This window comes from Simochromis diagramma, unplaced genomic scaffold (genome assembly GCF_900408965.1).
Source record: "Simochromis diagramma unplaced genomic scaffold, fSimDia1.1 OVJJ01000361.1, whole genome shotgun sequence".
NCBI classification, from domain to species: domain Eukaryota; kingdom Metazoa; phylum Chordata; class Actinopteri; order Cichliformes; family Cichlidae; genus Simochromis; species Simochromis diagramma.
This window is the reverse complement of record NW_024386860.1, coordinates 15,126,536-15,151,600: the sequence shown is the minus strand read 5'-3', so window position 1 is coordinate 15,151,600 and position 25,065 is coordinate 15,126,536. Positions and strand designations below refer to the sequence as shown.

Below are 25,065 nucleotides of genomic sequence, written 5' to 3'. Positions count from 1 at the left end.
CCTATATTTTCAGATCATCTCCCGGCACTTTGCTCTTTGTCATGGTAAACTCTCAAAATTTGTTTGGCCATAAAACCTTATTAGGAGTATTTTTATGAGTAACTTAACTTACAAAAACAGGTGCATGTGAAAGTCACCGCACTACACATAATTACAACTAATCTGTCAGCGCAACCTGGCAATGCACACCCTGATTCAAAGTGTGTGTGTGTGTGTGTGTGTGTGTGTGTGTGTGTGTGTGTGTGTGTGTGTGTGTGTTCGTTCTACACCGGCAAACACATCAGTTATATGCTCGCTACCTTAACAGCTGTTGTTGATTCACTACATCAGATGTCTTTACTATTAGAGGAAGACTTTAAAATACACTCAAATGAACGATTAAAATTAATGTTTTGGCAAGTTTCCATCAAAAACAGTCGTCCTTCAGTCTCAACAGAATCTTTCTGTAGAGCCAGCTGTGCAACATAGGAGGTAGGACTGTCTATAAAGATAATAAAAATATATGGTTTACACAGTTTGTTATGTTAAGCAAACAAAGACACTAAAGCAAAGTTTTCCTGGCTAAGCATGATTGGTCCATTTATAGTTGGGGCAAAAATCTGTGCTTGCTTACTTAAAAGTTTATTTATGTCCCTCATGTTTCTTCACTTTTTTTTTTTTTTTTTTTTTTTTTGTTATAAACAAAATGTTAAAAATGAATAAATCCTGATAATTTTCCTTCTGTGAAAGGTGGAATGTTAAAATACACTCCTTTTTATATTCGGATTAATATTCTTGCTGCAGCTTTGTTTCCAATTATACCAACAAGTATAACTGATAATTATAACAGAACATCTGCTATTCTTAAATGTGAAAACTTCAGCTACTTTCTTGTTATGCAGGTTTTACACTGTTTTCTGACACATTCAAGACTAGATTAACGAAAAGGTTATCAGTAGGTTAGTAAAAAAAAAAAAATCCCGTCTTGCAGGCCTTGTTATTGTTTGCTGCTTGCTTGGAGCGTCAGCTAGCTGCCTCACGTCTTTCTTCCCTTTGTTTGGGTTTGAATTACAGATGTATTACATGGCTGACCTTTGGAGCAAATGGTCTTCTTTGGTCTATGCATTTCCTTTTGTGTTGACATGATTCCAGAACTAAGCTGTCACTGCTTGACGATATCGGGCAAGCTGTTAGAAAAATGTCCCTTTCGCACTGCATCACATGCTTGCTGGCTCACAGCCTTAACACGAGTACGCACCTCCATCATCATCAAGACTCTCACAGAAATGAGGCTGCTGTTCTTGTAGGTTCTGACCTCTAATTCTCTTCTCGTCTTGGTGTCTGAGGTGGCTGTGCATTGGTTTTGTGCCGTGCCCCTCGGGGGATTATGTGTGAGTGACACAGCCAGCATAATTTTTCACGGCGTTAACATTAAGCACAGCAGGGAGGGCTTATCAATATTCATGAAGGGGCGGAGGGACCAGAGGAAAAGAGACCGGGGTGGGCTCCAGAAATACCTCCCGGGTGTTAGAACTGATAAACGTATTGTGTCTGGAAGCATCAGTGAATTATTATTGGTGGGATTTTAGTGCTATGATGTGCAGCAGATAAACAAGCACCTTTTCTGTGCTTCAAGGTGTTTCAACTGCTTACCTTTATGAAGTGTTTCTCCACTGTGTCAGCCGCCCAAATACAGAGACAGGCTGGATGACCGAGGAAAAAAGACATATACACACACACACACACACACACACCATCTGTCACTGGGGTCGATCATTCACTCTGTGATGGATTTGTTGTATTTCTGTGCTAATTTTGCATGCAGAGTGTTTTTTTTTATGTAGATACACTTGCGTTATTTGCATCCTCCGGTCAAAAAAAATACATCCTTTTTGCGGGTTTTCTTTGATGTTCACTTCACTGTGGAAACTGATGCACGTGCTGAATTTCTCACCTTCATCTGCCATTTACACTGGTGTGATGCACGTGAAAATAGGTACACTGAAAATAGGCTTGTCTGTGAAATGGGAGACATCTCGAGCTCAAGTGTCAGTTAAAAGTATCGCGATTGATGGAATTTATTGTTTAGAAGAAAAATATAGACCACAGTTTTCCACAGTTCTGTCTTCGGGTGTTTTTCCTTTCTGTCTAACCAGCAGTCTTGAATAAAAGGCTATTTAATGCACAGCAAACTGAAAAGGTTTATTTTTATATGTCACCAAATGTTATCGACTTTATGTCCTCTGGTCATCGTGTTTTCTGTGTGAACACAGCTGTAGATTCTCCACTTCTGTTTTGTTTTTTTATTCAGTTTCTTTTCCAATAACAGCCACTGACAGTCACAATTTATGTTTTTAAAAAAAAAAACACTGGTTAGTGGCAGTCTTGGTAGATGTTTCATCTTTTTATTGTTTTCTGTCTGAGAGAGTAATATCTTCTGTTATCAGTTTCCTGGTGGAAAAGTTCATTCACCGTTAACCATCGAGCACAAGCGTTTTTCATCTCGTACCAGCTTGGGCAGACTCCGGGTCAGTGGTCTTGGAGTACAGCTGGTGATGCCTGCATGGCAGTTCAGTTGTAGGCTGTCTACAGGATGAGAACCACTTGCCTCATAATCTGTGTGGTTTGATTATTTATTTAAGGGAGTGTGTATGCACCTACATGTACTTCATGTTGACATAAACTGAACATCATGTGGTCCAGACTGTATAATCTGTTGCTCATATGCACAAATGAACCAAGTGCTCTCAAAGACTATCAAAAAAATGAAAGATATCTTAAGTGTGCATCCATTTTCGTGTCCCTACGTAAAAGCTCCTGAAACGAATAGTTTTTCCAGCCAAACAAATCTGTCCTGACTGTTTTTTCTCCTCACAAAAAGCTTAATGTGCAAAGGTAATAAGTTGTTTCCTATAGATTGCAGCTAACATATGCTCTCCCTCTGACACAAGCCACAGTTTAATTTATCCTTAATGTTTTCCACTACGGCACTTGTTTGACAGTGAACACGGTCCGCCTTGATTCATGTGTGTCATTGAATTCTCAATGTCCTCATTTGTGAGGTAGTTTTCTGGCAAACATTTGTCCACAGTGTTATTAATGGGTTTGCGGGGAAGTCGAGCATGAAGCATGGTGTGTGGACATTTTGTGGTGGATTGTTGCCATTACAGCGCCGCTTTCACACAAGCAGTTTAGGTCATTGAGAATGACTGAATGGTAATCTGAGGCTGGCAAGTAAGCAAACAGAAGGAATCTTTTGGCAAGCGAACAAATACTGTAACTCACAAGTAAACAGTTGCTCTTAGATCCCATTACCCTTCTGACTGGGATCTTAAAAAGTAATAGATTTCCCCCTGAAGTCACAAATCACAGCTCCTGCCAAGAAGCTTTAAAGTGTCTTAATGACATATTTGTGGTCTCTGGGATGAAATGTTAACACTCTTAACGTTCTGTTGTAAGTGGTGAAATGAAATGAATAACCAGGGAATAAAAACGTGCAGCTTTAAAAAAAAAAAAAAATCTTGATACGTTTCTCTACCTGCAAACCTTGGGGCTAACACGGTGTCGGGGGAATAGACCAGAGAAATATCGGGCTGTGTAGCAGATGTGGCAGCTCAGCTTGTTCTGATCACTGACCTTTTTGGTAATAAGTCCACTCCCTCAGCCAGGAGACCAAATGGCTGCCCAGAGTAGCTTTGTGGAGGGTGCAGAGAGGCTGAAGAGACGGCTCCAATTACAGCTGAATAGACTTTAGTGGATGGCTGTAAAATGAAGAGTATTAACATTGCACACTTGACTAATTTAGTTCATAAATTGCAAGAGGGTGCAGTTTTGTCTCGGAGGCAAATCTGTTTTTTAGGCAGTTTTCTTTCCTGAAGCAGTGTTCCTGCAAGTCCCTGCCCAGGCAACCAGTTTGCGTGTCAGCACAAATTCTAGCTTATTTTATTCAAGCAGAGCAAACGTTTATAATTACCCCATGATAGAGTTCCATGCTCATAAAGCAATTATAAAAAGCTTCTGTACACACCAGTTATGATTTAGATCTCGGCATGTTCTTTGATTTTTATTTATTTTTGCCAAATTGTGCACATTTGGTTTGTCGGGCCTCATTTTAGGGAACCGAAGTTTCTCCTTAATAGATCTGTCACCCTTCGCTTTAGGTACACAGCATGTTCTTTGTCGACTAAGTGGTATTTTTATGACTCGTATGGCTCAATGCTGTCGTTTATGCAAAGCATGTGTGCGTTATGCTAATGATATATGCTCTGCTTTATACATTTTTAGCTTGAGGCAAACATTTGCACTGCACCAGATGCTGGCAGCAAGCAGCAGGAACATGGAGAGGGGAAAATGCTTACCACACTGAATTCTGTGTCGTACCTCAGAAGCATTGTGAAGACATCAGATCCTCTGTTTATTTACAGCTTTGTGAACATGGGAAGAAAAATGCACATTTATTAAGAACAAAATAAATCTGTTTTCATGACTAGTAAAACCAAAGATAAGATTTTATGTAAGTCCTGCAATCTGCTGTAAATTGCCTTTTTTGGGTGTTTTTACCAATTCCTATCATTACTAAGTGTTTATTCTATTACTTCCAAAGTATATATCCCCAAGGCTTTTACTGTAAAGGAAAAGACAGGAAGAAGCTCTAGCTGCACATGTGTAGAACAAACAGGCTTTCTAGTCCAGATCTGGCTCATTTCCCTTAAGCACCCTTGCTTATGATTGGCTGCCGCTCACAAATGGAGGGCTTTATTTCCAGTGGGTGAGGTTTCTCTGCTAGCAATCAGAGCTGTACTTTTAGGAAAAAATATTTAAAAAAAAAAAAAATTTGCTCTTGAAAACACAAAATAAAACAATAAGTTAAAGGTTTGATTTCTATGAGAGTGCGGTTTGTGATATATTCTAAATAGCCTTTTTCTTCACAGTAATTGAAATACAGCTGCATGAACATGACAGACTTTTAAAGTAAAAGGCCTCTCTCATAAAGTATACTTCCTCAGTTCAATACTCACAACCGTGTGGATTGATTGAACCCAGCGCACACACAGTCATCTCCCTGTGGGAATCAAACTGTATTATTCCCTTTGACTTGGAAACGCATGCATCCACCTACTCAACCATTTCCCTTGTTGCTGTATAAACCTTCCGGTCAGTAATTGCAGTATTCATTGTACAGACTAACAAAAAAAGGCTCGATTAAAAAAAACAAACCATGTCATTTGAGACAATAAAGACGAGAGAACAGAGGAAGGAGGTGTCACCCCGGCTGTCGAGCTGCACAGTAATTGGTCTTGGGGCTCTTTCACGGTTGGGGGGAAAGAAGATTGCTTCATTATAGTTCCTCTTCTGATAACCGCCACAGCCGCTGATAGAAAAGAAGATCTTAACTGAATGGCGGTGCTGTTAGGGGGGGAAAAAAAGTGCCTGTGGGGAATGAACTGGAATGGCGAATAATACAGATAATAGCTTTATTTGTGCTTAGCGGTATTCACAAGCTCCAAAACATACTGATTCACATTCAATTACGAGTTTACCTCCCTGTTTTATTTATCAGCCCCTTGGTGCAGTTTGTGGCTCAGACAGCTATTTACCTGCCACTGTAAACAGCTCTGTGTGTGACAGTCTGCTTCTGGAGCTCTCTGTTTTTGCTCTTTGTTTTGCTCACCCACACACACACAGCATCACGTTTGATTATGTTTGCATGTTTCTGTCGGTGACCTTTTAGATTATGTGCAAGCAATATTGGATCCAACAGCATCTTTTCAGTGTCACACTCCCTCACCCTTTTTACGCTTTAAAGGTGGTGGTATAGTTTCTCGTTTCGGTGAGAGTGCCAGCTGTGGTTAGCTTGAAGTCATCGGCTTCCTGTAGAGACCAGTTTATACAGTGGTTAGAGGGAAATAAAATCCATAGAAACCTTTAATAAAATTCCTGCAGCTCACAGCTGTACGTCTATATGTTCTGTATATAAACAGTCATATTTTCAGAAAAACATTTCCAGAGTTGTTGAAGATGTTAGTGACTGGGGAGCTAAATTCATCCATGTGTTTTTAATATAAAAATCAGCTGCAAATGCTGGGAAGAAATTCTCGAAATATGTTGAAACATCCTTTCATGAGGGGAAAAAAGCTGGAGACCAGCACTGAGGCCAGAAATTTCACAGATTGCTTAACTTTTCACATAGTTGGTTAAAGGGGTTCTATTATTATATCCATCTCCAGCTCCATATTTTTATTGTTGTAGTTTTGCATAATTCAGGCAAAAATCATCCCAGATTGTCACATGGTTTATTTTGTAGTGAGCTTTGAAGTTTTGTTCTGTGTGTGTTTTTGTGTGTAAATTTAAACAGCTCCCGTCACCACTGTCCTTTAAAATTTGTAGTAAATAATGTTTACATTAAGAGTAGTGTTAGTGTATAGAAACAAACGTGGACACTACAAAGTAAGATGGCTTTCCGTTGCCAGACGCCTTCTTGGATGCATCTTGTGTTGGGATTCTCCTCCTTCTGACGCTCAGTTTACTTCAGCTGCACTCTGTTTTATCAAAATACCAGTATTCGTGTGGGGCTTGGCCCTAAACATGCAGGTGAGGACTCGGTAAAAAGAATAGAGTCAAAGCTTTGAGCCACTCACCTGCAGCAGTTATGCACTTGCTTAGATAACATCTCCCCTTCTCATTCCACATAATATAGACTCCTAGTGGCAACTGTCATCACCACAGCAGGCAGAAAATAGGCTTTCTGTTGTTGTTGTTAAATTTTGTGCCACAAGAATACCAATGGTGGGTTTTTAACAGAAGAGGCGTTTGCACCGGCGCATACCATTTGTAAATCTGGCCCTGTGTCTCAGCGGCTTGGGAACGCCTCGTTGTTCTCCAGAAGAGCTGCAGGAGGAGTCTCAGCTTAAACTGCTACCCCCACAACCCAGATAAGTGGCAGATGATGGATGTTTAGCATGAACAGTATATATGACAGGATCAAATTAAAGCATAATAGTTCCCCTTTAATCTGATGGCTGTTCACATGCAGATTTATTTGATTATGTTCTGTTGACTGCAGCCTATGCACTGGACAGTCTGGCTTTAACATGGTGAGACCAGTAAAGAAGCAGTCTTTGAAGCCTTAGCGCTGTATTTGTTGGATGTGTTTCAGTGATGGTGAAGAGGGAATTTGTGTATTGTTTGTCTTAAAGTCTGTTTCAGAAAGACTCCATCACCACCACGCAGTCCTTTTGGCACACATGGCGGATGTTCCTGCTGTTTCCCTGCAGCTGCGCTTTTCACTCGTGCATTCTTTAATAGTGGTTGCTTGCAGTGTTTTCTTTGATGTAGAAAAACTTAAGTTTATTCTGGTCTGACATTTCAGTTTGTTCCAGAGCATCCTCAAGTGATATCTGATGTTTATCAATTCCCTCTTTAAGAGTCTGAGAGAAGCTTTTTCCTGTAAACATGATCAGAGCAGATAATTTTACATCTGCTTAGAAATTCAGAAGCATGTCTCATGACCAACAGTCTTTCATCAACTTAACCTGATCCCTGTTGGCTCTAGGTGACAATAACCATGAGATAGGTCAGCGATGTTGCAAAGATTAGTCCTGCTCTCATGCTTTAAGATAAAGGTTATCTTTTGCCATTGGCACCTATCTGTGGATTACTCCGTCTATGAGGTGTGGTAGTGTGGGTGATTAAATGTGTGAAGGACTCTCTGGTCGCGCAGGCCGAGCCGTACCATGGGAAGGAAAGGTCATTTAATATATATGGAAATGTTACGGCTGGCTGTGATTATGTGGCGCAGCTTGGATAGTTTTTAGGAACTGAGAGTGAAAGGTAAAAATGACGAGGCAGGCCTGTTGTACAGTGTACTCTTTATACGCCACAAAGAAACTGAAACCTCAAGACGGTTTGCAGAGGAAAAGGAAACTGTCCATTTTTATTTTCTCCCAGCTTTCAGTTCACTTGAGGATTTTCGTTGAGGCAAAATACTGAAGGACGGTGTGAGGAGTCATTAAGTTGAACATCCTCACAGGCAACGCAGTCATGAATTCATTGCCGGTTTCATACACGCAGAAGTCGTAAGCTCGTCTAAAGATCACCCAGCTGAGGCGAATGTGAGAACACTGAGTTTTCTTACAAGGTCCATGGAAACCTCATTGAGTGTTGAAGCAGACTATTTCCTGCTGTGCTACATCTGAAAATAGACAACTGTGGAAAATATCCTGACCTGAGAAAATGACCAGAGGTTTGTGTGTGTGTGTGAAAACGGCTTTGGTATTGTGTTCATTGTTGAGGTCAGTGTGAGATTTGATTACTCGCTCCTTCTCACAGACACCGCCAGCATAAAAACATGACTGAATCGTGTCAACTACACAGCCTTCTGCTGCTAATGTTAGCCATGCTCAACAAATCATCCTGTATGCCTTTTACAGGAGATTTATGTGAAGGTTAAATATATTTCTTATTTCAACAAACAAATATATAAAAATGGAGCAAAGAGAAGCAAAAATGATGGCGTGAAGAGGGTTGTTTATTAAGGGGTTAGGGCCAGGGTAGGCTGTGGTTTTGATCATGAGGTCCATGTCAGAGGACATGGGCCTTGGCCAGATGGTGGATTCACAGAAAAGATGCCTCAGAATAACTGTGGGGTAGTGGTATCCGTCATATGTCACCAAAAGAGGTGAAAGGCCCTGAGTAATTAGGACAAAGACAGAAACCTTTTTGGTATACGAATCTCACTGAATAAGGGCTCTGTTTTACTCATTTTGTCTGGAGCTGAACTAAGCAGTAAGTGAGTTTAGGTTTTAGGGAGGGGCTAAGATGCACCTCTGTAAAGGAAAGAGGTGCGTTTGTTTTGTAACCAAAGCAAAACAAGAGAGCTGTGTCCCAAAAGTGGAAGCGGCCTATATAACACCTCATTTTCAATTCACGTCACTGGAAGACAGAAATTTGATGTAAAATAAAATGTTTTTAATAACACAACACTCATGTATGTATATTTAACCACATCCATTAGATTTTGGTGCTGATTTTTCTGTTCTGTTTTAATCAACTACTAAATTAGTCACCAGGAAAGTCCCTCATTCATCCCTAAAATAAATGTCCGGAGAAAGAATGAACCAAAAAGCAGAAGCAGGATGAATCTGTGGTGAAACATCATATTGGGGCTCTGCTGTGTAGGAAGCAGCACAGCTGTCAAAGTGGGTTCCTCCGTGATCATAATCTCCGAGGACAAGGCAGTGGCAAGTTTCTCACGGACACCCGCACACTAATGCATCCCAGACCCCTCAAACAAATGACCCAAATACTACATCGAGGCGTTTGGCTGACAGTGCACTGCAGATGTAGCGTGTTATTGACCACAGATTATTGTTATTTCAGCCTGTAACAAAGCCTTTAAACAGCACTGTTAAGGTGGTGAACGTCATGTAAGTGTGCAGAGCTGCTTCTGTCTGCCTGAAGAGAGGATTGTTTTCCCACAGAGGCAGAGAAAGACAGAAGAGACGGAGAATATTTATGACTGTCACTCCCTATTTCAGGGTTGGTTGTAAGATTATTGCAGGTTAGCTCTTTTTCAGTTTCACAATTTCACTTGATTATTTATTTAATTTTTTTTTTTTTTTTTTGCCAAGGCACCTGCCAAGCATGATCACACAGAATCCAAAATCTTGAGTAAATATGTAAAATATTATGTTTTTTCGAAAAAGATTTTAATTACATTTACTTTAAAACAAAAGCCTCACAGCAAGAAGCTCCTGGGTTTGAACCACCATCTGTCCGGGGCCTTTCGTTGTGGAGTTCGCATGCTCTCCCTGTGCATGTGTGGGCTCTCTCTGGGCGCTCTGGCTTCCTCCCACAGTCCAAAGACATGCAGTTAGTGCAGTTATGTTAATTGGTAATTCTAAATTGCCCGCATGTGTGACTGTGAATGCCAATGGTTGTCTGTCTCTTTGTTAGTCCTGCGACATGCTGCAAACCTGTCCACGGTATACCCCACCTCTCACCCAGTGGCAGCTGGGATAGGCTCCAGCCCCCACCCCTCTCCATTAGGATAAGAGGAACATGCATGGATGAATGCAAGGAGGGGAAAAAAAAAACACCCGACTACAACGATTGCACTGAAATTTGTTTGTGATCAAATTATTATGGAGTCCCAGGTCTTTAGACTGGTAACTCATAATTCAATGAAACATATCTTAATTTTTTTAATATATATATTTTTTTGAAACAAAAGAATTCTTTGAGCTATCAAAATGTTTTTTCTTTTCTTTAATTCTTTTATACATAGAAAGCAAGGATGCATGGGGACCATAAAACACATCTACGAGCATGTGCATATTGAAAAGACTGAGCCCAGGCAGCTTCTGTTTTTCCCAGCAGCAGTGAAGATGACACTGCGGTAAATTATGGTGAAGCTGGAGCCTCTCTGACATGCACACAGCGAGAAGCAAAGCGGAAGCTTCGTGATTGGATGGAGTGAAAGAAAATGGAGTTGCTTTGGAGGCGACAGTGACAGCTCTTGCTGCTGTAATCGCTATCACAATAGAATTTGAAGGAAAAAGTGATTGTTTTGAACAAACCCGCATGCACTGTGGGTTAGTTTTCACAGTGACAAAGCTATAGAAGAAGTCTGAATAAAGGCTGCCTGGTTGTACATAAACTGCTAGCTTACTTTACTTAAAATTTTTCCTGTAAATTTTGCTCCAAGCTGGCAGCAGCGACACCCTCTGTGTTGCGGGGTTTGACTAAAGGGGGGTATACCCAGCTAGATTAATTGCAGAGCTTATTATTATGCAAACACATTTTTTGACTATTAATTTAAAATGGACTATTAAAATTACTACATGGTCATATTGTGGTGTTGCTGCCACAGTCTGATGTAGTGGGCAGAGGGCGAGCCTTCCTCAGTGTGTCGCACCCTCTCTGTGGTCATTAGGAGTTAGGTATTGTTTATACTTCCTAATAATTCTCTGATGAACAAATCCAGGTGACTTAGTGGTATTTTGATCCTTAGTGGTGTTGCTGCTGTTGTTATGGAGCACTTTTTAAAAAATGTATAATGTCTCTAAGTCATTGTTGGGGTTTTATTTAACTGACAGTTGCTACATCTGAAGCCAGTGTTGAACTCTGATAAAATAAAAATGGTAAATGGCCTGCATTTGTATAGTGCTTTACTTAGTTCCTTTATGCTACATTCAGTCATTCAGTCAAAATAGAAATATCTTGGTCACTTGAGGTTTTAAAGGTGTATTTGCTGTGTTGTAACTCAAATACTGCCTTGGTTATCTGCTAACTACTCTATAATGTGTGGAACACAGAAAGTCAGGCATTTAACTGATCACCACAACAGCCTGGTGAAGGAAATCTCTTACAAACACTTAAAATCGTGCATCTGCAGATGAACTGAACCAACTCGAACTTTATGACGGCCGCAGCGCTCAAATCTCCCCAAAACTAATAGCCTCTGAGAGAGAGACTGTCAGATCCTGAATGAGCTGGCCTTCAACCAGCTGCAACAAAGCACCATGGGAGCGCCGGAGCCGGTGGGGGGAGGAGGTCTCCAAGCAACAGCCAGTGGTGGCATGCACATTCAGCTATTGACTTAGCCTTTATCCACAGCCCTTGTGCGGTTGTCAGCTCCCCTACAGCAATCTCGCTGCTGAGCGCGCACCTCTGCCGTGCCCTATCATCACTATCTTTCCTTCATGTCGGAGTTATTATCGCCACTACAATCTCATCACCCTCAAAAGAAGTGAGCATCTCCTTCTATTGGGGATGCCAGAGAATGAAATAGTCACCTCTTTTATTCACCGCGGTGTCACAGAAGCTTTTGAATAGATGTGATAAAAGTGTTACCTTGATATGTGAGTGTGTCTGTGTGTATGTAGCACAGAAATGTAAGCTAAAGAGTCACAGAAGGAAGATATCCTCAAGCAAGAAAAATAAGCTGTCTTTGTGGTTCTTTCCCAGCAGGAAATGCAGAGTAATGTTGAGCCAGTGAGTGGCTCAGCTCACTCGTCCACATTTGAAAAGAACTAAATCATTTATTTATCAGTCAGATTTACACTAAAAGGCCTGCGTTTGAAAGCCATACCCACTCACAGATAAAGGTGGGTGTATGCTTGGAATAAGCTAGATGTTATAAAGCATCATTTGACAACATCTGAAGGTTGTTTTGAACAGTTGTTCAGACTAAAGGATGAGGTAAAAACCTGCTGTTAACAGCGAATGAGGCACAAATTGAGTTCACATAAAGGCAGGCGCTGACATAACGACTGCGGTGCCAGTTATGACAACATGTCCGGACCAATTTGGACCGAGTCTTTTCCAGGGTGGCTCAGCTTGTGTTCACATTCAGCGGACAAACTAAGTGGTGTGTGATGTATAAAGATTGCAGTTGTTTTTGTTGCTCCAACATCAGCAGCCACGCAAAGATCTCATTATTTGAAGATGTAAATTTTTCATTTTTTTAACTAAATTTTATCATTCTTTTTTGTTTTTAAGTTAATCAAATGGCATAGAGCTGGGGTGGAATGTGTCAAACATCTTTTTAAAAATGGTACTTTTATGTCTGCTGCTCAACTGGAAAAGGACTATGGAATCTCCTCCAAGACTAATTACTTTAGATATTTCCAGGTTCGGGACTTTGTGAAAAAGTCATTCAGCCCCTCCCTCGACCTTCCACAAAGCGGATGGATAGACGAGTTGATGGACACAGATCCGACTGCTAAGGGGACAATCTCCGCGCTATATGCACGTATTCAGAATGTGGCTTCCCCCTCCCTGGACAATGTAAGACGGAAATGGGAGGAAGAATTGGGGCTGGACATTTCAGAGGTTGACTGGGGGGGGGCTGTAGATCTAGTACACTCTGCTTCTATATGTGTGAGACACGGATTGATACAGTTCAAGGTGTTGCACAGACTCCATTTGTCATGGGAGAAACTGGCAAGAATGTACCAGGGGGCCGATCCGACCTGCCCCAGATGTAAACAGGTACCAGCCAACTTATGCCACATGTTCTGGTCTTGTTCCAGGCTGAAAGACTTTTGGGCTAACATCTTTAGAACATTCTCATTCATTTCTAATAAGGATATGGAACCAATGCCTCTGACAGCCATCTTTGGTGTGGCACCGAGGGAAACTCAACTAACAGCCTCTCAGAGGACGGCAATAGCATTCGCCTCATTGCTGGCTAGGAGATTGATTCTATTTAACTGGATAAAGGCAACACCGCTATCCCATAAACGCTGGGTGGAGGAGGTGATGGCACACCTCAAATTAGAACATCTCAGATTTACTATACAGGGCAACACCAAGAAATTCTTTAAGGTCTGGCAGCCTTTCATTTCCTATTTTGAAGATGAGTTTCCGTCCACTCCATAACTGGCAACTCCCCCCCCCCCCCCCCCCCTTTTTTTTTTTTTTTTTTTTTTTTTTCCCTTTCTTTTCTTCCTCTGTCTGGGTATAGTTTTGTCTTACACTGTGTGGTAGGACTTGAGTTCGAGCTTTTCTGTATGAATGATATTCTTTCTGAAAATTCAATAAAAACACTTTGATTATTATTAAGTTAATCAAATCATTTGATTACAGATCAAATATATTTTCAAATCCACTTGTAAATAACACTTTCAAATCATTTTCCGTGTTTTCAAAAAAGATCCAACCTCCAGTCCATCGTAGTATGTTAGCCTTCCACCAAGTCTCAGGCTACGTGGAGTATTTCAGACATCCTTCTCCCAGCAGAACTTTTGAGTTCCCCCCCTCTAGATGAGCGTGCCTGAGAAACCTCCAAAGGCAGGCAGGCGCACAGGATGCATCCTAACCTGATGGCCAGACCAGCAGTAGCAGTTCAGCTGTTCTCCCTATCTCTACCCTACACTGGAAACTCATTTCAGCTGCTTGTATTTGCAAACTTGCTCTTTTAGATCTCATGACCACGGGAGGGTTGGAATAGGGATGGTAAAGCCTTTTGGCTCGGCTCTCTCTTCACAACAACAGTCTGGTGCAACGCCTACATTACTGCAGGACTTCCCAGGATACTTGAACTCCCTCGCTTGGGGCAGCCTTTCTTCCCCCAACCCAGAGAACCATAGCCTTCTGCTCCTCAGGCCTGAAACCCGTCCAATTCAGCTACTCGCCGGTGGATTTCACTCATGACTCAATTGAATTAGATTCTCACAGTCTGGACACTCTGCTCAGTCAGCTGTGATTCTCCCTGTTCTGTACAGGCTGCACTGCTGTTTTTTTTCACTTATCTGCTCTGGCTCAACATGCTATCCCCGACCCCGACCACAACTCCTCCCTCTTTATATTTATCTGTTAAAAAAATCAAGCTAGCATTTGGTCATCATATAACATGCATATCAAAATGTAAATGACAGCATTTAAGTAGCAGGAACTGGAAATGCACAGGAGGAAATGATGGTACCAAACCAGCCAATCACGGCTGTTCTTTCCTACATTGATTTTGAGAGGTGCTCATCAGGTTTCAGTGTAGGATTTTAACTTTTTCCTTCAAAATGCCAGTGGATTCAGTTGACCCACTTGTTCTAGTGTTGCCCATGTTTGACATTTCTGACTCTTATGATTGACACGTTACACTAAACAGATCTGCTGTCCTGAAAGCTCTAGTCCACTAGTTCTCTGCTCTGATTTAACTTCTCTTTAGAAGGGATAGTTGGATGAGAGGAGCAGTTCATAATGTGTGTTTTTCCTCACTTTATATTGTTATGACAGGAGCAAACTGCTGGCTATCAGATGTCAACATCTGTCTCTGTGTGCCTGTAAATCCTTCTTTGTGCTCACTGCCTACAGTGGCTTTAGCTGTTGTGCTCAGTCCGAACGTTTGTTTGGAGGCGAAACGAAGCCTGAAATTTTGGGGTTATTTGGTGTCTTTTCAGCATATTTAGACAGCACTGTTTGTGCCTGCCAAAACAAACTAAACCAGTTTTGTAACACTCCACGGTTTAAATGGACCCTCTTACCACCCGTGTGCTGTTTAACACCACCTGTGTCCTTTATGCGGCAATCACTCATCCAGCAGTCACCGTGCACTGTTTTTAAATATCACACTTTAAAGTTTACAGATACAAATGACTAAAACCACGATTCTTTTCAAAGTCAGATTGTTTTATTATTATATCAAGTGTATTCTGCTGTAATTCCCCAGAGAATAAGTAGTCATAATGAGCTAATTAAAGAAGGCTTAAGAGACGGGCAGTGTAAAAGTAGATTAGTGGAAATTTGTGTGTGTTGACACTGGAAGGAAGAAGGAAATGTCTCAAGTCTGATGTCTGATTTCTATTTACGGAGAGTGATCTATTGTCAGGGGCATGCTTAGAGCCAGATGCTGCTTTTAACAGTTTAATGTTGGAGGCTGTTGCAGAATCTCTTCCAGGAAATATCTCTCAAGCTCTTGGTTTAAATAAAAGTGCTCTCACAGCCCTGTGTGCCTGCGCTTCATATGCACACATTTGTTAGCACATCTGCCAGACGCTAAGGTTTGGCATTAAACACCATCCCTGGTAATTACATGAAATAGGAGGGATTGTTCATTGTCCCGGGCTTTGTTATCTGGACATTGTCCCGGTCTCTAAATGGCTCTGTGCCAGATCAGGGTCTTATTGTAGACAATGGTGGTTGGGGGGAAGGAAGCCCTTAATATGGAAATGGTATTAATTACGGCGCCTATACAACAGATGTGACCTTCAATCTCTGCGCGACATAAATACTCCTCTAATGAAGACAAAAACACCATGAATATTTAATCATTTTGCACCAGTTGGGCTTTTTAAATATCTCATGTAAAAGTCTTTAAGGTTATATTTGTCTTTTTTTTTTTTTTTTTTTTTTTTGTCATTTTTCAACAAAAAATAGAACAAATAAATCCCACAATCATGGCTGTCAGTGGTAAAATGCAATGCGTATGGTGTCGGGAATAAAAGTGAAGGGCACACATTCAACAACGGAAAAGAAAACGTGACAGAAAAAGTGCTGGAATGTGTAAAAAATCTGGACACAAAGTACACCAGATTGTAGTGGAATTAAATGCTTTATATATTAGAATATACACCTAAATATAAGATTTACAGATGCAGAATCAAACGCAAATATTTTTGTTCTGTGTACCTCAGTGAGGCAGTTTTCACTTGCTCAAAGTTTAAATTGAATGAATGGTAGAAAACAAACTTTGCTAATATTCATTTATTTATGAGAATATGTTTTATGACCCACTCGAGTGGGTGGCCCCACTATCAAGAAAATCTCCACACTCTCATTTTCAAAATTCAGTCTGCTAACCGGTCAGCCCCGGCCCTTCTCTCTCTTCATGTTTCCCTACGGGTGGGCTCATTTCCAGCTCCACCGTCTTGGGCTACTTGTGGTGACGGCACTACTTGTTCTGTTATGGAGATTTGCTGTGAGCTGGTGGTCCGCTCTAACCAGAGCTTACAGCAGGTGGAGAGCTGGCTGAAGTGACCACAAGGCTGCAGAGCAGAACGAGGACTACCATCACAAACTGCTGTTCAAGATGTGGAGTACAAGTCTGCCCACAGGAAGAGAAACAAAATGAAGAGAGGCGATAACCCGCTCTTTTATTGTCAGAGTGTATATATTATGATTTATTAATGTATTTAAGCGTGGGTGCACCTCCTTTCATGCTCACACACACACACACACACACACACACACACACACACACACACACACACACACACACACACACACACACACACACACGCTCCCTGCCCAAGCTTCATGTTTTATTGATGATTATAGCGGTGGTTTAGTTTTCCTTTTAGGAGAACTAAACAATCATATTCTGGGCCCGTGTGCGTAACACTCACTCATATCCAGAGATCTGCTCCATTAGTTCTTCCAAAAAAAAAACAAAAACTAAACAATAAAACTAAACCTGCAGAAAAAAATCATTGCATTTCATTTCACAGTCGGATACGATATCCAGTGTTTTTCCCAGCTTTCCCCAAATTGTGTAGTTGTGTAGTCTGAGAGAATATCAATTCTTCCATTTCACACGTTTCCTGAAGTATTTTTATCCATTCAGGGAGAGCTGCAGAGTCTTTATGCAACTGTTTCTTAGTTATTGCTTTATCTGTCTTATTTTTAGAGCCCAGTTGGCACATTTTCCAAAAAAGTGTCACCAAAATGAATCTGTGGGCTGATTATTGAGCTTATCTCTGTTACCAAATCAACCAGTGAGAAGAAACCACAGGACAAAACCAAAGCACACTCTCTCCAACACTGGCCATTACTGTTTTTTGGGGGTTTTTTTTTTTTTTTTTTGTTTTTTTTTTTGGAGCATTAAAGCCTTTTTGCAGATGAATTATTTCCATGTACACGTGCGTTGCTGGTCTTCTTCTGTTAGCTTTTTGTGTGTCTTTCATTTATTGAGGTCTCATGCTCATGCAGTATCATTAGTGTGTGTCAGTTTTTCAGAAATGCTTCACTTCCTCGACCCCCCAGTGGCAAGAAATCCAATCTTCTGATCAAAATTTTGAAATATGGTGTAAATCCTTCAAAAATAGCCTTGAACTAAAAAACCCTCAACCCTCCATGGCTTCAGCATTCCCCAGATCTCCATCATTAACTTGTCAGAAGCAGGCATTTTACCGCCTCAGCTGCCGCCCCAAATCTCTATCAGCCCGCTGGCGGTATGAACACCAGGATGTCGATTTCAATGCTCCGTGCTGATTAACATATTAACCAATCTTTTGTTTCAATTTTCCAGCGCCGGCCCCAAAGGAGACAACATCTACGAGTGGAGGTCGACCATCCTGGGGCCACCGGGCTCAGTGTACGAGGGAGGGGTCTTCTTCCTGGACATCGCCTTCACACCAGACTACCCTTTCAAACCCCCCAAGGTCAGCAGTCAGAAGACGCAATTGTTTAGTCGTTTGGATTTTTTAGCAGCGGGCCAAATATTAACTACACACTGCACAGACTCTGGAAGGACTGTGGGGGTGTGGAGGATATATCTGGCTTATTTCTTAATCTGGAAACCAATGATTAGCCTGCAGCAGTGCACAAAGCATGACCACATATTTCCTTTCATAATAAAAGCGCATTCGTGTGATATTTTCACAGCAGTAAGGTAAAGACCAACATCTGAACCTGCAATTCCCAAATGTAGACACCCACGTCCCATTTTCAAATCTGAAAAGTATGTTTCCTTTGTTTTGTTTTCGCTGGTTGATTCTACAGTAAGAGCTTAACTTCTGCTCTATTTGACTTCTTTTGGTGTTCAACATCAAACATGTTGTTTGAGGAATAAGTGCTGCAGTTGAGTTGAATATTTGACCCGTCCTGTTTTCACTGTGTGAAGGACTCCCATTCTTGTAATATGTGGCGTTGTCTGCAGAGTACTTTTAGTGATGTCGAGTTGACGGCATTTACTGAACATGCAGACTGTTGGGGACGATCTCCTTTAGTCTGTAGTGCTCCCGATTGTACTTTCACTTGGCCTTCATTTCCCCCCCACCCCCACACACACTCTCCATGTTAGTTACGTGCACCCCTCCCCGTGCTCCCTCACCCTCTTCTCTCCCTCTTCCTCGCTCTTTGTGCCATGTAACCACCAACTCTGTGTTTGACAGCAGACTCAAACAAATCCACAGGCTCCGGCCCAGCTTTCTGTAGCCAGAGGGAGCTCGAGTGTTTCCGCCCCCTTCAATACCGCCAACCCCTCCAACACACTGTGATCTACAGCCAGCCCCCCCCCCCCACATACACACACGTCTTCGTCCTTTAGCCACCGTACACTCCTCACTGCAGAAACACTTTAACATCTGAGGCTTTACAAGAAAATAAAAAAAGTCAACCTAACAAGTTCACCAGGTGGATGTGTTTGTGTTTCTGAGCCAGGAAAGAGGAGCGCTGTGTCCGCAGAGGCGGTGGGGGTGGGAGGGGTTGGTTATTTATAACGTCCTGCCTTGTGTGTGATTTTCAGCGCTGGCCCCAAAGGAGGGGATAGGTTGGGGGGGGGGTGCCAGCGCTCATTAGAGGTTTCCTCTGGAGGGTCAGGGTCAGGAGGGCCAGATGTTCATGATTGGAGAAGCAGAGGTGTCAAGTGTCAGGACCATACAGATGTCAAGCTCGAATCTAAGCGAGACGGCAGACATAAACAGCTGTGTGTTTGGAGGCTGTTAGCTGAGAGGGCGTGTTATGCAGTCTGTGGTTGCAGGAGCCTGTTTGCTGAGACAGGTAAGCCGATCAACTCTCGATGTGCTCGGTTGTTTTTACACCATGCTGCCCTCTGTTGGCCAGCCAGTTTCAGCAAAAATATAAAAATGTGAAAAATTCCAGAGGATAAAACCAAAAATAATGGTGTTCACAATAATAAAAAACAGCTGTTTTAGATTAACTGTGTATTTATGGCTCAGTATTGATCCAGAAACTGTGACAAATGGTGCAGAATGGCCCTCAGTGAAGCGATCAGGCAGACCCATTATACTAGGCCTGATGCTGATACATCAGTGTTAATGTGAGTAACGGAGAAAAGCTTTTAAGCTGCCCTCCTCTGTCTCACCTGTTATTATCACTGAAAGTATCAGACTACATGGTAACATATTCTTTTTTTTAAGATCTTTTATTTTATCCCACTTACAGCTAACATGCTGGTTTTACAGGCTTAATCATTTGTTGCCCTTTTTACTCGTCTTCTGCTGGGTGGTGGCTTTCAGTGTTGGTTGAACAGACTTCCACTTATCTGGATCCGGGGGGGGGTTAACAGTGTAGGCAGAGTTGTCTTGATGCATGCTCAATCATCCAGGTAAGTAAATCTCCAAAAGTTGATTCTACTCATCTGGACGTAGCGTTTTGTGGGAGAAACGTTTCGTCACTCATCCAAGTGACTTCTTCAGTCCCAGCTGACTGCAGGTTTCCCCAATCTTATAAACAGTACATTTGCATAATGACTGAAACCAGCCCAGTGAAGGAACAATGGGCTGGGAGGTCAGTTCCTTAATCTTAATTGTGTAGGCAGAGATGCCTTCCCAATGCCACTGCTTTTAGTTTCTCTGGAGAAGAGACAGAGGTGTTCCCAGGGAAGCCAAGGTCCTGGTTCTGCCCCAGGGTCTCCTCCCAGTTGGTGTTGCACAAAGCATCTCACCAAGCTGGCATCCAGGAAGCATCCTGATCAGAAGCTGGAACCATTTTAATTGGATCCTTTTGGAGGAGTAGCGGCTCTACTCAGAGTCCCTCTTGCATGACCGAGCTCCTCGTCCTGTCTCTAAGGGGAGCTCTTTCATAGGTAGCTCATTTCCACCCCTTGTACCCGGAGTCTTATTCTTTTCTCCCCAGAGCTCACGGTGATATTTGAGGGTGGTTACATAGAGCAGCCAGTAAATCAACAGCTCTGCCTTGACAATCAGCTCTGGATTCACCTGGTATGATGTCCACAAGGCAAAGGCAAAAAGGGATCTCATGTTTTGTTTAATGCAGAGATCACCAAATAAAAACATAAACAGCACTGATGGGAAAATCTCAAAAATATTTCTCTTATTTTCTTTTTTAAAGCCCTTCTTCTCTAAAGTGCATTTGTCTTTGTGTCTGCAGGTAACTTTCCGTACCAGGATCTATCACTGCAACATCAACAGTCAGGGGGTGATCTGCCTGGACATCCTGAAGGACAACTGGAGCCCCGCCCTCACCATCTCCAAGGTGTTGCTGTCCATCTGCTCCCTGCTCACAGACTGTAACCCAGGTATCTGTTTAATGCTGTTTGTTATGGCCAAAGACTTTTTAATGTAGGTAACTGTTCTGTCTTCATTTCCTTCTTTCTGTCCTTTGAATGCAGTGTTTGTTTTTACTTAACTCTGATGTGAAATGTGGTCTTATGTTTCCAGAATGCTAACTATTCCTGTGTATTAAAGAAACCACAGCCAATTCAAGCCCTCATTGTTTCCCCAAGGCCGTCAGATGCTGACAGATATTTGGCACAATTAGAAGCTTAAAGTTGTAAATAGCAAAACCACATTTCGCACCAGGAAAGAACAACTGACCCACAGTCTTATAAGAAAAAACACAATGTCATGTTAAAAAAACAAACCAAAAAAACACTGGGCTGTTATTAGCTTTGTGGCTTCAGAGCAAGATGTTATGTTTGCACAGTGTCTGCAACCATTAAGCAGCTACACTTGAAGAGGTGAGACAGGAAGTAGCAGAAACTCGGGACTTTATGTAGAAAAATGTAAGGTTATCAAATGTTAACGTTATTTACACTAATTTTAAGCTTAATGCTTTGAAATTGAGTCATTGTTGGGTGTATAGTGTATGATGAGACCCTATTAAAGAGTCTTCCTCATAGCTATACTGCATTAAGTTATTCGGGTGAGGTTTGGCCAGCTGCTGGTCCAGTGACTCTTTTTCCAGCAGCAGCTTGAGTTCACAGGCTAAAGTGAACGTGAACAACAGAGATTTTAGTTTGCTGTTAATGCACTCAGAAAAATAATTATTGGCCCTCTTCAGCAGTAGTTTTTAATAAAATCAAATTGATTTTTTTTTTAATTTTTAAAGCTTTTTATTATTCATTAAGGAAAATATGCTTGGTATAAACTCAATCTACATGAGTCTAGTAAATTTTATTTGACCCAATTCCATTAACTTTAACATTTTACTTGTGTAACAAAATTACAAGGAAAGTCTAAATGTAATTAAAGTACCGAAAGTCAGAAGTTTAGACATCAATATTTTTTTCAAGTGTATCCTGTTTTCAAATACAGGAAGTGTTTACGGTTACCAAAATAAGAGACTGTTCTTACTCCTAGTTTATACTTGCCTTTGTTGCCCTGGTGAATGGCAGCACTAGCCAAAGTGCAGGTGCACGCCTTGCTTTGTACGGGCAGCTTGGTCTTTACTGCAGTTTCACTGCTCTCGTACAGAAGCTCAGAGAGTCTCTGCTTCAGCATCTTCAAAAGACGAATCATTCTGGGAAAAACAACTTTAAAATCTGTGTGACTGCTTTCTTGACCGTACCAGTGTTGGGCTGTGTTCTGTTCTTTTTGTTCTTTATGGTGACACCTACAGAGCACCAGGATAAATGGTTTATAGGGCTGTGGTGATGTTACACACAGTAGCAGAGCGTAACAACGATGGCAATGATTCTAAGCACAGCAGGAAGACGTTTGCGGCTAAAAATAGACATGTGCAAAGTGTAAAACAGGAAACCTGTTCATGAACTTGTTCATGAATCAGAGTTATTAAAGTCCAGCCCAGGCAGCCTTAAGTCTTCTCAACAAACAGATTTATAACAGCAGCAGTGAAGCAATCAAAACTTTGCAGGCAAAAAGCCACTGAAGATCTTATCAGTCCACCTTATCAAGAAGCTTAAAAGCTGAAGGAAAAACATCTTTTCAGCTGCTCCCATCCACAGCTGGTTTCTTTTACAAAGCATCCGACTTAAGGTTCTGAGGTCTAAACCATCATCAGTGAGGACCCTGACTGTGAGCTATCAGATAATGTCGCTTTTGTTCTCTGAAGCCAAAGACACACGTCAAAACCCATTTACATTTTTAACCAACAAGTACTTTTTGCTTTTCTCCGAAACATAGGATTAGGATTAAGAACTCACAGGATTAAAAAGAAAGAAAGTCTGTCGGTGTGTGCAGATAAACAGCTTGTTTAGTTTGCCTCAATCTTTAAATTTGGCAGTTTCCTTGTAAACGTTGCTGCCATCTGACAGCAGCCCTCCAGCATGCAGGGATGTGTCTAAACCGGAGAGCAGAGTGTACTCAGCAATATTTATTCCAGCTCTTGAGATGTTTTTGGTTTTCTTGCCCAGTTAGGGGAAAACGGTTACTTTGGAAACCATTTCTTTAGGACAGTTCGTTTATTTCTTTATTCATTAGGACTCCCAATGGCCGTAACACAAAGCACAGCTAGTCAGCATTAAATACATCCAACAACTTTAACCGTGCACTAAAATTAATGAAAGCAGGCAAAGTTCAGTGATGAAGAAAGATTAATCAGTCACATCAAAATAAAGATCCACAGGTTTTCCTTCAGTGACTGCTTGAATGAGCCTCTGTTTGATATTGTTTGGCAACCAGAGCGCTCAACCATAATGATCTACATTCTTCTGTTATGCTGCATTTCCATTGCTTATTTTATTTGACGTGTTGTTTGTTTTACATCTGGACTTTTGAGTCTGTAATAAAGATTTATTGATCTCTCTCTCTCTCTGTGTTTCAGCCGACCCTCTGGTGGGAAGCATCGCCACACAGTACTTGACCAACAGAACAGAGCATGACAGAATAGCCAAACAATGGACGAAGAGATACGCCACATAGACTCCCTGCCGTGACCCGCCCCCTCCTTCACCTCCCTCACCCCTCACTGAACCTCTCTCTACCTCTCTCACCCCGTAGTCTGTCAAAGCACACTCACTAAGTGCAGCGGTAAATCTGCCCTCCTGTCACCCTTCCTCTTCCATCTTCCTCCTCTTTCTCCTCTTCTTCTTCTTCCCTCTTTTATCTACCTTTTCTGTGTAAAAACAAAAAACAAACGAAAGAAAACAAAAAAAAGTCCTTTGTTCCTTGTTGACTTGAAAGCTTCTTTTTTATACAAAGAGTAGATTGGGATTTTTATTTTCCAATATCTGAATGTTGGAAGTATTGTATTGGAGAAAAAAAAACACAGAATATTATAATTATCATAAGCATTGTCCTTCAGCTATACATTATGTATTCTCATTTTCTTAGTGGCACCTGGAACAAACATGCAGAGTATGCTTTTACTTTGTTTTCCTCGTTTTTATTTTTTTGGTTGTCACCAGTATGATATCTGCATGGAACAGGAAAGTGGCTCCTTCATGCTTTTTAACTTTCTCTGATTTTGTTTGTACTGTATGTATTTTTTCAAAGGCTTTTGAGGCAGACCGCAAAAGTATAGGTCTGCCTGTGAAAGAGGCAGGACTTGTATATTTACTGGCTACCCGCCACCTCTGCAATTGCAGAGTGGTTTGTTGTGCACTTGTATTACTGAAGCACCCAATAAAACACACTGTGGTTGGCTTGTGAGAAAACGCTCTGCTCTCTGTGTGTAACTGCAACCTCTTCACCCTTAAATATTTACACTTGTTCATTCAGTCGCGCACCTCCTGACTGCTGATGTTGCATGTTTCACATACGCAAACACGCCTGATTATGAAACATTACAGTCATAAACATTACAGCACTTCTTGGCACACACTCGGTGAGGGGTAGATTTTATTACCCACATCAAGAAGATGTGAAGTTTTTAAGTTGGCTAGTCTTACACCTCAGAAGCTCAAAATGGGCCTTCAGTTTGTGGACAGAAAGACAAACCTTTTGAAGATATTGCAGAGACTGTATACAAAAGATGGATGTAGTCCCCGATTGGTTTTCATTTTATGTCATTGAAGCCATTAGAATTTTGGCTCCTGCTGTGCTAACTTTGGTTTTTGTTTGTTTGTTTGTTTGTTTGTTTGTTTGTTTGTTTGTTTGTTTTTTGTTTATTTTGTTTTGGGGGGGGGTTATAGGCTAATAAAATCTGAGCTCTTGACCCATCAAAACTGAAAAAGACAAAGATCTTAGAATGTCTTTGTCTCATAGCAGGTTGTGTTACTTATCAAATATTTCCATTAGACTAGTTCAATAACTCTGAATATATTGCTGTTATCCAGATGGATGAGTATAAAAACATAAACAAATAAATTACCCCCTCACTCCCTTGGATGTGTGATCACGGGGAAAGATAACTATAGAGACCCAAACCCTTTTAGTCCAGACTGTAAAAATATTTATTTCTGCTGTTTTGGAACCAGCCTCAAGTGGTCACTAATGGAACTGCAGTTTTTCTGGCACACTGGCTTCTTCTTTTTCCTTTTTCTTTTTTTTAGCTCCAGAGGACGTGACTTAATTAATTTAGTCAACTGAAGTAAAAACAACTTTAGAATTTATTTTAAAAAATAAAGTTTGCTTTTATTGAGTTACCTGTGCTTTTAGCCTGTTTATGACGACCAAAACTATTACACCATCATTTAACCATAGGAATTCACATGGACATATTCATATGGAGACCATTCAAAGGTTGAATAACCATAATAAACAT

At 41.3% G+C, this 25,065-nt stretch overlaps 1 protein-coding gene across 1 annotated transcript in view; it reads left to right on the top strand.

The window, feature by feature from the left end:
- The window catches only part of ube2e2 (ubiquitin-conjugating enzyme E2E 2), a 35,316-nt gene extending 11,300 nt beyond the window's left edge, over positions 1-24,016 (top strand). The window contains exons 4-6 of the mRNA XM_040030743.1: positions 17,726-17,858; positions 20,551-20,698; positions 23,185-24,016. Of these exons, the coding sequence (XP_039886677.1) occupies positions 17,726-17,858; positions 20,551-20,698; positions 23,185-23,282 (379 nt within the window). The 3' untranslated portion in view covers positions 23,283-24,016. The remainder of the gene's footprint in view (positions 1-17,725; positions 17,859-20,550; positions 20,699-23,184) is intronic.
- Positions 24,017-25,065: the final 1,049 nt, after the last annotated feature.